General features: G+C 42.1%; 1 protein-coding gene across 1 annotated transcript in view; it reads left to right on the top strand.

The window, feature by feature from the left end:
- The window catches only part of slc30a6 (solute carrier family 30 member 6), a 40,890-nt gene that overhangs the window by 11,449 nt on the left and 14,425 nt on the right, over window positions 1-15,016 (top strand). Inside the window, exons 5-8 of the mRNA XM_061087276.1 lie at window positions 9,280-9,322; window positions 10,110-10,175; window positions 12,624-12,704; window positions 14,848-14,883. Of these exons, the coding sequence (XP_060943259.1) occupies window positions 9,280-9,322; window positions 10,110-10,175; window positions 12,624-12,704; window positions 14,848-14,883 (226 nt within the window). The remainder of the gene's footprint in view (window positions 1-9,279; window positions 9,323-10,109; window positions 10,176-12,623; window positions 12,705-14,847; window positions 14,884-15,016) is intronic.

Below are 15,016 nucleotides of genomic sequence, written 5' to 3'. Positions count from 1 at the left end.
GTGTTGAGTATGTGCCCATCGCCTCGCCTGTGTTGTAACTGTGTGTTTATCATGTGATTGGCTGAAGGACCTGAGAGTGTTACTCACTCTGCTGACACATGAACAAACCGAACCAAGGTTCTCTCTCATTATTCTCATTCAGTCAATCACACACAGACAGTCTGACCACAGTGTGTGTGTGGGTGTTTGTATATTAGCATGGCATGGCACTGTGTGTGTGTGTGTGTGTGTGTGTGTGTGTGTGTGTGTGTGTGTGTGTGTGTGTGTGTGTGTGTGTGTGTGTGTGTCTGTGTCTGTGTCTGTGTCTGTGTGTGTGTGTGTGTGTGTGTGTGTGTGTGTGTGAATGCATGTGCGCGCAGTGAGATGTCTTTGTGTCCTTAGCTCTTGGCTAAAGATCGTGGTGATGTGGAGCGTTCAGTGTTTGTCTTCCACCTCATTAGACAGAGGACACACACAGATATTTTGTTCACAGGTTGACACCACAGACTGTAAATAAAGATGGGCAAAGCATCGCTACTTCCTCTCACTGATGAAGCCAAATCGTTAGGATACGGATGCTGTTTTCTTGCTCTGGTGAAGTCAATTCAACCCAGAGTCTGTGCTGTAGTAATACTGTTATTTGTCTCTATACATTTATTTATTTACATCCATAATGTTGTCTTTTATTCTTCATGCGGTCAATCTGGGAACTGGGTTTTCATCGATCTTGTGTGTTAGTCATTAATTAAATCCCACATTTTTTAAATATAGTTTAACAGTGGTCCCTTTGTATTTCCAGGGTTTTTAGTGTGTTTGTTTATTTCTCTTGTGAAAAATCCTCCCTGGATTTTAATGCACACTAGGTTGAAGTGTGTATATGTTCTGTGCTCGCTGCGTCATCCTTATAAACTGTTTTATTCATTGGGATTGTTCAGCAGCTTCCTCAGAATGAAGGTCAGAAGACGACATGCAGACACTGAAACATTAAACCTGTGCAGCCTAGTGGTTACAGCTTATCATAATTGTGTTAAATTGTTACTCCATTTATCTTTAGATATTTAGATAACTCAGCGATTCAGGTCTTTTTGCTTGAAGTTGTATTTGCTGCAGCATCTGTTGTTTATTCCAGAACGTGTCGGTCAGTTGGAACGGTTGAATAATGTGTACATCCAACGCCTCCAGTGGATTTCTGCCTCCGGTTTAAATGAAGCATAACCCATATAGAAGTCTGTCTACACACACATACAAGCGCACACACGCACACACGCACATATACTCCCTTCGTTGACCCCCCTTTGCAACTCTAATACCATGTTCTAGAGCAACTGCCACACTGACAAAGACAAAGCCTCGTATGTAAAGTACATACTGTACATGCCATTACTGCATGCATGGACACACAAACACACACACACACACACACACACACACACACACACACACACACATACATGCACACACGTGCACGCTACTATGGCCCCATTAGCTCATGTCTCACGGATTAACAGACGTGTAAATGCACACACTATGGCATACATACATACATACATGTACACACAGACACACACACATAATCCCATGTTCTTCTCTGTACTGTCACTATGTTTGCAAACACACACATAAACACACACACACTCATGTTTGTACATCTTAGTGGGGGCACTCCTTGGCATTATGCATTCCCTAGCACTTTACCCTAACATTAACCAACTAAACTAAATCCTAACCCTAACCTAAAAGCTAAGGACCGGCCAAAAGCTCCTCGCTCTGTGGGTTGTGTATGCTCAAAATGGTCCCCACAAAGATATCTTTACAAGAGCACACACACACACAGAGCAGTATAGAGTCTATGCATCCCTTGATGAATGCAGTGAGGCGGTTAACCCTCTGTCGACCCGTGAAGCTGACGGAAGAGATTATAATAAACAGACTGCAGCTGAACATACGTTTGTGTGACCATATTGCTGTATGTGCATGATATTATTTCTTATATATTACGGTGTAGACTCACAAATTAGATCTGTGAAGTAGACCAGATGTGTCTGTTGTTATTAAAATCTACAGATCTTTTATTGTGAGTCATCGTTGACCTTCTGGGTTTTAACCACGGAACCGCTGTGCTCTGAAACTGACTCTAAATGGATCATAATTTCCTAATTGAACATCACGCTGTTTTGAAGAAGCCTTTTACAGAAACAATCAGTGGCGTCGCCCCCTGCTGGTCTTCTTCTGGACCCACAGTGTACGTCCACTTTACATGTACAGTCGATGTTAAAAGTTCATTTACACATCAATGTGAGAGAATCCGTAGCCTTGATTAAATAGAACGAGTGATGTCCATTCACCTGTTGCCAACTGCTAAAGATAATGACAGTCGCCTCCTGCTGGACAATGGGCAGTAAACGTGCTCTGCAGCTACTAAAACTGTGATAACACAATGGGTTTACTACTGGAAATTACACCTTTTGTAATCAAATCGTTAGTATAGATCAATTTATCGGTAATATATTCAGTAGTTATTGGTTGTGATTTGGTTCTACTGCTTTTGAATCTATGTATAAATGTACTGTGTTTTATTGGAGTCAGCGATGAGTGTGTGCTGTTACACTTTCCTCATAACAGGCTCAGCTCTGTGTGGGTGTTTGTGTGTGTGTCGAAGTGCTGTTGAAGCAGAGTCGTTGTTGCACTGTTGCTGAAACATAAGCTGATGATGATTCTACAGAACCTGCTGTGTGTGTGTGTGTTCGTCTGTCTGTGTGTGTGTTTGCGCTTCCATATCAAATTGTGCAGTGGACAACTGGCTCAGCTTTCAGGCAGCTTTTCAGACATCAGCTTTTTGTCTCAGTGCCCCCCCCCCCCCCCCCCCACACACACACACACTTATACACACAAGCGCACACAGCAGCATTTCAGGGATCTTTGTGTCTGTCCATCCGTCTGTCTGTTTTCTTGTTTTCCACTTCAACACACACACAATTCTCCTTTGTGTCACTTAAACCCTGCTCTGTCCCTCTCTTTGCGACTCAGACTCACACACACACACACACGCACACGCACACACACACACCTCTGCTCTTTCTCTCCTGTCACTCACCTCAGTCTGACTCGTTCCCCTGAACTCCTGTGTCCTCGTCTTCTTCGAGCTGATGGAGGATAAACCGTCTTCCATCTCGACTGCTTTTAACCTTCAACCCTTTATTTTTAAGCCCTTGAGTAATAAGAACATTTTCTAAATATTTAAAAACCCTATGATTATCATCTATATTCCTGCTCCCCAACACATGAACCCTTCAGAAGTTCATGATCGTCCTTTAGAAAAGTCTCCGTTTCTGTTGGTTCAGACTGAAACACAACCCTGGAGCTTTCAAACTAAAATGAAACCAGCAGTGTTTATAGAAGTCTCTGATTTAGAGGCTGGAAAACTCTGGAGTAATGTGGACACCAGGTCTAGCCGTAGAAACAGCGATGACTTTTCTAACTAAAACATAGCCATAGAGACTATAAGGTAAAGATATCCAATATGTCTGACCAAAAGCGGGTGTGTGTGTGTGTTTTCACTGGATGTGTCTCCAGCTGAGAAACCAGGTCAAGTGTCTGTTCCTCAGATGAATGAACAAACCTCCTCCTCTATCCTTCTTCTCTTGTCTCTGTTCTCCTCATCCCTCAGTGTTAGGAAGTGAGTGTGTGTGTGTGTGTTTCATATTTAAATTTTTCACTCTCTGCTCAGTTTTATTTTAGAATAAAAGATATGCACAGAATTTGAAATTCCACTAACTACTTTATTGTATCTGTTCATGTGTAATTTCTCTTTGAATGTTGGGATTACGTTATAAAACAAGGCGGATAATGTGAAGATGGGTTTTCTTCATCTGATATAATCCTTTCTTGTTTAGGCTGTTGTGTTGGGCTGTGTCGCAGCATTTGTGTGCATATCCATGAGTTTGTTAGTTTCTCATCCAGAGATTATTCAGTGTGTTTGTGTGTGTGTATGGACAGTTTCTGTTTTGATGGTTCTGGCTCAGTTTTCAGGTTATATTTAAGTTTAGATTACTGTGAGGTTAACGGTCAGGGTTAGGCATTTAATCGTGATGCTTAAGGTTGCAGTACAGGGCAAGAGAACACATTATGTCAGCGAGGGTCCTCACGAATATATGAAGACTGCCATGTGGTATATGAGGTGTGTGTGTGTGTGTGTGTGTGTTTAAGTGTGTGTGTTGTCCCCAGGGCCTTGGTGTTCCTGTGTGTCAGAACACAGCTGGTGAAGCAGTCCGTCCCATAGCGCCTTCGGTACAGTCTCTAACAAACACACACACACACACGCACACACACACATGGTTACTGTGTGTGTGATCAGCTCACATCTGCTAGATCACACCAATAATGTCTCTGAATTGTGCGACAAACGCTCAGGCCGACAATAAAGATCATCACATTTTTCATCTTCAATTTTTATTGAATTGTCACATTTGTCTCAATCTTAGATAAGTTGAGAATAAATGAGAATAAACGTAATAAATGTAGGAGCTCCTTCAACATACCCGTGCTTATTGTGAAGACGGTGGTTTAGGGTTAACAGATGATGTTATTGATTATCATCAGCGTTGTCTGAGGGGGGGTCTCTGTAGGGTCCAGGGTCAGGGCACAGGGGGCATTAAGACAGAGCGGACAGGGGTGTGTTCGGTTTAACATGTCACTGCCAGATGCTTCGAAAATCCCACGTGAAGACACGAGAATCTGTTCTAGCTCATAAATGGAGCGTTGGTCTGGTTTCATATCGACAGGAGCCGCTCATCATATCTGAGGATGAGTGTGTGCGCCAGGGTCATCAGCGAGCATGTGTGTGTTAATCACTTCCAGACAGGCTGGTTTTTGTGTATGTGTACTCTTAAAGTGTACCTAACACGTTCCAATAATCTTTTACAATTAGGATTTTAAACATGTGTTCCATCCCAGTGAGATTAGTAACTGCTCCAGTTCAACTCACCAATTTCTAATTGTTCTTCATGTCTAATTAAAAGTTCTCTTTTACGTCTGAACCTAAATAAAATATACATTTAAAAAAACATTGGGACCGAAATATAAGAATAAAATGTTACAGAGGATAATTTTATAAATAATACAACCAACTAAACTTGGACAGACTTAGTAAACGTCTGTGAGCTTCTTTATTCAATGGTCTGTAGCCAACAATAACTTCATTTATTTGTTATATACGCTGTGTGTGTGTGTGTCTGCATGTTAATTTTAATAAACAGTGTTGTGATTACTTGTTCCGTGTCCACAGTAAGTACGAGTGTGTGCCTGTCAAGTGTGTTATTTTGTGTGTGTACGTTTGTAGTCCTCAGTTTCACTCATGTTTCTCCATCGATGGTCAGCAGTGTCAGCGCTGGGCAGCGCTCCCTGTCTCCTCTTCATCTGTCTCCTCCTCCTCCTCTTACATCACTCCATCCCCTGCTCCCCCTCCTCACCTCCGTCTCTGTCCCTGTCCTCTCTCCTCTCTCCTCCTCTTCCTCCTCCTCCGGGGATCGTCCTCACCGCAGCAGTTGAGGCGTTCGATAGAAGCTTTTAGTTTACATCTGCAGCACACAGGAGCTGACCTGACACCACGACCCGCCGCCTCTCAGTTTACTGTTTACCGGAACCAATGACACTAAGCTGCTATTTGCTGTGGTTGGCACATATTGTGTGTGTGTGTGTGTGTGTGTGTGTGTGTGTGTGTGTGTGTGTGTGTGTGTGTGTGTGTGTGTGTGTGTGTGTGTGTGTGTGTGTGTGTGTGTGTGTGTGTGTGTGTGTGTGTGTGTGTGTGTGTGTGTGTGTGTGTGTGTGTGTGTGTGTGTGTGGTGACTTTGTTTAAAACCTGGCAGACTTTTTGTCTTTGCCTAAAAACTGCACAAAATCAACCAAGAGATGATTTTAAGTAACCGTCGACAGTCTTGGATTAAAACTAAAATAGTCAAATATCAACATGCACTGGTCATGTTTGGCTTTTGTCAAAATATCAATATTATATGTGTTTTGATCCAGTTGAGTGAAAGTTTAAATTTGAATTAAACGTTAGGAAGTTTATAGTAAATTAAGTTTCTTTAATTTTAACTCCGCTGATAAGTGTGTGTGTGTGCGTGCTTGTGTGTCTGTGTGTATGTGAGTTTGGGCTGCCCCTCTGCAGACAGCATTAAATATTCATCCTCCTGCTCGTATTTCTCCTCTCTCATCTCTCTCTATCCACCCTCCCTCCCTTCCTTCCTTCCTTCCTTCCTTTCTCCCTCCCTTCCTATTTAAACTCTTACCTTTTCCTTCTCTCCTTCATGCATCTCGTACTCATCTTTCTCCATGTTTGTCCCATTGTTGCTGTTTTAAAGGACATTTTTAACAGAAGAAATGAAAGAAGAACAGCGAAAGAAAAAAGGAATGATAAAATTATGCAAAGCGCAAAACTTTTTCTCTTTTCATCCTCTGCTCGCCCTCTCTCTCTCTCCCTCTCTCTCTCTCTCTCTCTCTCTCCCTCTCCCTCTCTCCTCTTCTTTCTCTCTTCTCTTCTCCTCCTCCATCGATTGCTTCTGAAAAACAAACACAGGGTTTTTAATCCATCATACTGCTCTGGGTGTTGAGTTCATGTCCTGTGGGGCAGCTGTGTGTTTGTGTATGTTTTGTGTTTCTTGTACTTTTGTTTAGTGTACATATCATATATACTGCTGTGTGTGTGTGTGTGTCGGTTTGTGTGTTTGTGTTACAGATGAATAACGTCTCGTGTGTATTGTTTGTTGCTCTCGGATCATATCCTCTGGGTGTCAGTGTTTGTAAGCAGGAGATTTATAAAGGAATTGAACCAGGTTATATTTGTGTGTCTGTGTGTTGTGGTCTGTATGTAAACCTATCTGAGCTCAGCGGTGGGGTGGGGCGTATTGATCTGGTCGGGCCTGTTTCAGGGTCACTGTGATGTCAGCGCTTGTATTATTATCGCTTTTTATCGTCTGCTGCTTTTTAATTCAACACAACAAGACGACGTGAGGCCTCATTGATTCCTGTGGAGAGATCCTGCTCAAAGTTACATGTTTGAGCCGCAGCTTTTAAAGCGCACAGTCGTGAGGGGGGCACACTTATTTTGTTGGCCATTGCAATAGAGCAGACATGGGCAACGTACGGCCCATTGGGCTTTTAAATCCGGCCCGCCGAATTTGTCCAAATAATAAAAAATAAAAAAAAATGTTTCAATAAAAAATAAAAAAAAATTGAATTTTTTTTTTTTTTTTTTTTTTTGAGACTAACAATTTAGTAGCACTTAAATGGCACGTACTTATAGCACTTTGTAGTTTTGCTTTATTTTTTAAGAAACTGTACTTTCTTGATTCTTGATGTTCTGGGTTTGAACCCTCGGGGTCGAATGCACTTATTGTGAGTCGCTTTGGATAAAAGCGTCAGCTAAATTAAATTTGCCCGGGACTGTGGTGTATAGGGCTCGAAAGGGCACATGATCTCCCTTCACTTTTTAGCTTTGTCCTGTGAGCCCTTCTGTAAAATGAGAGGATCAAGGAAACGAAAAGTGGACAATGAGTGCCGAGTGTTTGACACGGAGTCGACAACAAAATACTTTTTCACTGAAGTCCAATCGAAGGCTGTATGCCTGATAATGCCGAGAAAACTGTCGCAGTTTTCATGGAATACATCAGCCGTCACTTTGCTACGAAGCATGCTAACTACGCTAGCAAGCAGTCAACGCAAGAATGGGTGGCTGCAGCTCAGAGGTTGGCGACTAATTTACAGACTTAGCAACATTTTTTTTCACAGACAAACTGCGATTAACGAGTCATCTACTAAGGCATGTTTTTTGGGGGGCATTCGAAATAGCAAAGGCTAGCACGCCTTTCGCTGAAGGCGGGTTTTTGTTAAATGGCCTTGCAAATAAGTGCTTTGCTACTTGGTAAAGGCCAAATCCTTTCATGTAATGATTTTTCCATGTCATTTATATTAGTTCACAAAAACACTCAATCCATCTGTTCCTGGCCCGGCCCTTCTGCCAAATTTTAGAACTCATTTTGGCCCGCGAGTCAAAATGTTTGCCCACCCCTGCAATAGAGGATAAACGGCCCAATGGACCAATTCGATATCTCACATGTTTGATATTTATGAAAGGAACAGTTATTGGTTTCAATAACTCTCTCTCTCCCTCAAGTGGTGTGGGTTGTCTCTCACTCTCTCTCTATTCAGTCATCCACTTTCCCTCTATCAGCCCGTCTGTCTGTCTGTCTGTCTGTCTGTCTGTCTGTCTGTCTGTCTGTCTGTCTGTCTGTCTGTCTGCCTTCTCCTCAACTCTCCCTCCTTACCCGTCTATCTGCCTCTTTCTCTCAGTCCATCCATCCATCCTCTCCCTCTCTCTCTCACTCTCTCTCTCTTTCCGCTGTCGATCCGTCACTCAGTCTGGGTCCTCCTGTCCGTCCCTCTCTCTCTCTCTCTCTCTCTCTCGCTCTCTCGCTCTCTCGCTCTCTCGCTCGCTCGCTCGCTCTCTCTCTCTCTCTCTCTCTCTCTCTCTCTCTCTCTCTCTCTCTCTCTCTCTCACACACACACACTTTTGGCCTGTCTCTCCGGGCCTCCTAGTCAGGATTACATGGCGTCAGGTTGGCCAACATGGATGCCGGTGATGGGGAAACAAAATGTTCCTCTCAGCACAAAGCCGCTCTAATCCCCTCGCCTCATCCCCCACAGCGGAGCCTGATTACAGAAAGCTGGTCGAAGGCATTAGGGCAGAGAGACACGGGTGAACAGTGAGACACGCGGACAGACAGAGACAGACAGGTTGTCATTGAGTAGTTAAACCAGGCCAGTTGGAATCTCTCTTTAGCTGACTGATGATTTAATTGGCTTGTTGGCCTACTGACTAAGTGGCCCACTAACTGACTCTTACCTGGTGTCGGACTGGCTGCTCTCCAAGATTGTGTCCAATTAGAACAAAAATGAATGACTCACTCAGTGGCTCGCTGACGAGCTCATTGGCCGACACACTTGTCAGGTCATTTAGGACTGGATGGATAACGAAGAGTATGAATGTGCCGAGTCACTAAAAGTACAATTCAGAATCTAAGGAAAAAGACAACTGTTTTTTACACAAGTGGGTTTTTGAAGTCTGATAAGGTGATGAAAGTGAGGTTATGTTTTCACCTCTGTTTGTTTGTTTGTTCAAGTCACGTCCTGTAGATAAAGTTTGATGTTTGTACTCATGTTCACCATTTAAACAATGGATTGACTGATTTGTTTCTCAGGGTTTGAGTTGTGATCATCTCTGTTTCTCTGTTTTTGTCTTTTCAGCTTTAACTGCCTACACGTACCTCACCATCTTCGACCTCTTTAGGTGAGTGTCTATTATTTTAAATATTGTATATTGTTTTTTCCAAAATGTAAATTTTTGCCTGAGTTTCGCTGCACTTACAAATGTGCATCAGAGCAGAAAGAAACATATTAATTAGTGACACCTGATAAATAATGTAGGTTCCTCTCTGAGCAAAAAGCTGATCGCAGCTTCGCAAATGTGACGATGTCCTGTTTTATTTGTGAGATGTGATAATAAATTCAGTCCCTCTGGATTTGAAACTGTGGATTAATTTGGATACGTTTAATTCAAGGACTAGAGGATCTAGTCCTTATATATCTTATAGAAACATAAGCATTAGAACATGAGGAGTCACACATCCTCACACACCTGGGAAGTTTGACGAGTTAAAGCAAAACCATGGAAACCTTTTTTTACCTTAAAACAGCAGTGTTAGTATTTTTGGAATCGCAGAAGAAAGCAAAGAACACGTCATCCATCTTTATTTACAGTCTGTTAATTAAACAGTTATTTATAATCATTCCTAGCCAATTAAGCTTTTATACCTATCCACAGTTTTGTGTGTTTTCTGTTCTGATGGAGAATTTTCCCTCTTGAAAAATAAAAATACAGAAGACATGAACTTTAACTGACCTCTGTGTTGTGTACGTTGCTGCCACTTGTCCCTCACTGACTCTCGTCTTATGTGCCGCTCTCTTGTCCGTCTTCTCTCTGTCTCACATCCCTCTGTCATTCACCTGCTCTTCTCTTTCCCTGCCGTCACCTTCTCCTCCTTCTGTCTCCTCCATCTCCTCTGTGTGTCCTGCAGTTTGATCACCTGTCTCATCAGCTCCTGGGTCAACATGAAGAAACCCAGTCAGGTCTACTCATTTGGGTGAGTTCACTTTTACTATCTCTTTTACGGTTCTGTACACTGTGGCTGTGAGCTGGTTTGAAAAAATGCACACAAAATTGTCTGAAAACTGGAAGTGGAAGAGTTATGTGACATGTTTTATTAAAGAGTGAAAGCTGTCACAGGTAGTTGCAGATACATTTTCTGTCTGTATCGATTAAAAAACAAATCATTGCAGTTTTTGTTGCAAAAAAGGAACATTAGTTTGTTAGTGAACGGAGGGAGAAACAACCCAGTGTTGGTTTGTTGTTCCTAATAAAGTGCTCAGTGAGTGTGGGTCAATAACCTATGCTTTTCAGTCAAAGCTCCATCTGCGTTTGTTTATTTATTTATGTGATGTTATTCACTGCTTTCTATTACACACACACACACACTAACACACACACTAAATTAGCGGTGTGTTTGAGTTGGGCGATGATTGTGAGTTTGAGCCGCTCAGCTGATTCAGATGACAGGAACAGAAGCTTTACTGTCGATGCTACATCTGTGTTTACCCTGTGTGTGTGTGTGAGAGTGAGTGCGTGTGTGTGTGTGTGTCAGCTGACAGGTCACCTCTGACCTTGAGGTGTTGAAGAGTAGTGATCAAATGGAAATCTGCTTTTCAGCTTCACTTGGCTCTCTATTGTGTGTGTGTGTGTGTGTGTGTGTGTGTGTGTGTGTGTGTGTGTGTGTGTGTGTGTGTGTGTGTGTGTGTGTGTGTGTGTGTGTGTGTGTGTGTGTGTGTGTGTGTGTGTGTGTGTGTGTGTGTGTGTGTGTGTGTGTGTGTGTGTGTGTGTGTGTGTGTCATAATGGACTATTAGGAACAGAACGGTGCCTCAGACGCAGTTTAACATCTAACGTCTTAAAGGTGCAATGTTTATTGGAAATGTTTCTGGGCATCAAATTTTATCCGAAGATGAAGGGTTTGAACATTATTATAGTGATGTTTGTTCAAGTGTTTATGTTTCTGATTAGTTTGGTTTTAATAACTTATTTTGTATATTTCATACCCCTGGTCACTTGTGTGTATCAGCGGGACGCCGGTACGACTCCATGACTCTGACTGCTAATGATGTCAAGAGCTGCAGATGGCAGCGTCTGCAACTGAGTTGTTTTAGCTTAATGAAGAGACGTGAAGAGAAACTTCTCATTTAATAAGAAAATAATTTGTCCGATCACTGTTCACCTTGTCAGTGTTGTTGATTTCCTCCAGCATCAGCTTGGTGAAACTTAAACTGCAGCTTTTATCTGCGTAGTTTCCTGTGTCCTCGCGTCACCTCTCCTTGTTTTCTGCATATGTTCACATCTCGTTCACATTAATCCATAACGCTCTTCACTGACACAAGCTTTTAGTTTACTGGTATTACGCTGCGGTGGCGCGGCGGCGTCTGAGAAGGCAGCCCATCTGATCCCTGACCGCCAACGTCAGGTTTAAGCCCTGTAAGCCCAGTGGACCACTCACTGAGATGAAGCTGATCATCAGACTGGACAGACTGCAACAGGATCGACCCTTTGACCTTATGACAGGTCACAGGTTCAGCAACAGTTAACGGCTCCTCGGCCCCCAACACTGTCGCTTTGTTAACGTTGTCCCCGTGACACGCCCTCATCTCTTTCTACATCTTTAGCGCCGATGCAGTTTTAACACTTAATGTCAATTAATTAGAGTCATAACCGGAAACAGTCATTTAGCTAGATAATAAAGATGCTTCTGCTCATTTCTGCAGCAGCAATCTGCTTTTAAATGTTTAGATGACTTCAGTTTCCATACATACATAGACAGAAAGAGAAAAAACAAGTTTCCAGGTCACGCTGTGAGAAATTTATGTTATGTTAAAGCTGGAATTTAGCTTCAGTTGAATTGTCCTTTAGGTTAAATTGAGGCCAGATTCTTCCTTGGAATTGAAATTGAAATATCTGTGAAAATAAGTGAAGTGAAAATATTTGATATTGATTGTTTCCTGTAAAGGGGAATTAGAGGTTACACGCAGGAAGTGGAAGGGGAGAAATGGTGTCCAACAGCTACAGTTTCCAAGTTGAACGACTTCTTTCCTCCGGTGTCAACGGGTTTCAAGGTTAATTTTCTCTGTTTCGGTGGGTGTGTCACAGGTGTTGTCCAATCAACAGCAACGTGTCTATAAAGGCTGCTGTATTAACAAGACAGTGACACAGTGGATTTTAAAGTTCTCTACAGAGAAAAGACAGAGCCTGTAACATCAAGTTTGTTTTATTCAACACATATTTCAACTCATCATCTACCTCAGAGATTTCTTCAATAAAAAATGACAGAATTGACCTTCTCAGCTGTCGGAGTTGCAACACTTGCATATCCCAACAGGGTTCAATGCACCATGTTTACGTTTAAATAAACAATTTGCTGCATGTTGTCTGAACGCAGCCCTGGTGAGTCCGACTCTATGTGAACGACAACGTTTTTCTGTTTCTCTGCAGGTTTGACCGACTCGAGGTTTTGGCTGTTTTTGCCTCAACTGTTCTCATCCAGCTGGGAGCTCTGTTCATCCTGAAAGAGAGGTGTGTATGACACTCACGCACACAGACACACACAAACACACACAGATTATCTGGAAACACGAATAGTAAATTAATCTAACTGAGAATTTTTTACAAACATCGCATGGCTTTTGTTTTTTTCTACGTCTCTTTCTCTGTCTCACGCTCTCTGTCTCTCTCAATTAAAATTTCAATTATTTTCTTCGTGTGACTCACAACACAACAAAAGAGTTGATATTTTCAAAGCAGCACACAAAATATTTCCAGTTGTGTCTTTTTGAGTTTGTCTATGTTTTTAGTTTCACAACATCACTGTGCTCCACACAGGGTGCATGTTGTTCCTGTGCTTCCCGCTCGGCTTTATCTGCAAAACATTCAGAAAATGCAATAATTAGACCCCATGTGCATGTGTTTTACAAAAATGTTTTACAACTCAGGTTACATTGCAACAATATTCAGTTTCATTTTGCTCAAATAATTATCGATATGTATTTAATCAATATATTCTTATTTTATTATAGATCTACTAAACCCCTCTACATACAACATGGTCTTTATTATACTTCTGTCATTTATATTATATTGTAAAGTCAGTGTTTCGATATAGGATTTTCTATATTTCTGAAATAATAACAGCTCTGAAAGCTACGAAAATGTATTTTAATTCTGAAGAGATGTTTTATGTTTAATTTAGTCTCCACCTACATCATTGGAAAAGTGCTTCCTCACAGTTTTGTGCAAACTCACTTTAACATCTAAATTATGACATATTTTTAAAGATACATGGATGCCTAAAGGGGGTAACACACTATAGCAAAGGCTTTTTTGTGTGTCTGTCTAAAAGAGAGAGAGAGAACTGATTTTTTTTTAGGTCTGAGGGAGTGTCGCTGCCTGGCTCTGTCAGTCATTGTGACACACACACACACAGACACACACACACACACAGCTCCAGGCGGCCAGTGTGGGGTTGTCTTGCGGTCAGTTCTCAGGGAAGGGAGGGTGAATTAACCAGAATGAAAGCACACACCCACATTTAAGCAGTTGGCACGATGCCGGCTCACACTTTGCTGTGTGTGTGTGTGTGTGTGGCAGCGTCAGCTTAGTGCGTATAATTGTGTTTATTTTTCTCCCTTCTACGACAGCAGAAAATGCTGATCTCTGATTGGCTGGCGGGTGTCATTTTAAAATCGTCAGAACTTTGTTTGAACTTGTTTTCTAAATCAGACCTCAAGTTGCCTCTACCAATAAAGTCCACGTTAATGCGTCTGACTCTGTTTGCTGCTAAGCTGCTTTTTGAACTGACTCGAACAACTAAAGTGATGCATTTTAAAAACATGGAGGCGGATTAAAACATGGCTAACGATGCCAACACTCGGTCAGTGGACAAGGTCAAACAGGCAGAAGAGACTTGTCGCTGAAAACAACCTGCAGTTCGCTTGTGTTTACCTTTGTTTAACTCATTATTTCACCATTCAGCTATTACCTACTCTATATTGAATACATACAGCTTACATTTTAATAGAAAAATCAATCCAGCTCATTTAAATCGATCACATTTAACAAAATTTTCAAACTTCCTTAATGGCCGATCTATAGTGACTTTACTTCTATAAAACTCATCACAATATCCAACCCCGAGGCAGCGTTCCCACAAATAGACCAATCACAGAGCTCCACCTGTCTCACCTGAGGAAAAATAAATCAATGGAAAGGGTCTTCATCGAACCACTGATCATTTTCTTAACTTATTTAATTACTTTATTTACTTATGTTATTTTATTTCTGAACTAACTTAATTTAACTGACATTTCTCTGCATGAGTGAGATCGTGTACACACACACACACACACACACACACACACACACACACACACACACACACTCTGCTGGTGCAGTACAGTGAATGTCATGAATGGCACAGTAGGGCTGCAGCACAGAGGAAATACTCAAGACTGTCTGTGTGTGTGTGTTGATTTCTTTCCTGTTTTCTCCTTGTCTCCTTTCATTCGTTTCATTTGTCCTGATCACTCTCTCCGACTCAGTCACACACACACACACACACACACACACACTCTCGTGCACACTCCTGTGCACACTCCCGTGCACGGACAGAGTAGTCCCACCTGGCCTGTATTGTTGACTGTGTTTGTTTCTGTTTTGTTAGTGTGGAGCGCTTCATGGAGCAGCCTGAGGTCCACACGTAAGTACTACCCCTACACACACACACACACACACACACACACACACACACACACACACACACACACACACACACACACACACACACACACACACACACACACACACACACACACACACACACACACACACAC

The sequence above is a fragment of the Limanda limanda genome, chromosome 15 (genome assembly GCF_963576545.1).
Source record: "Limanda limanda chromosome 15, fLimLim1.1, whole genome shotgun sequence".
In the NCBI taxonomy this organism is placed as follows: domain Eukaryota; kingdom Metazoa; phylum Chordata; class Actinopteri; order Pleuronectiformes; family Pleuronectidae; genus Limanda; species Limanda limanda.
Note: the sequence above shows the minus strand (reverse complement) of the source record. Positions and strands in the feature narration are given on the sequence as shown.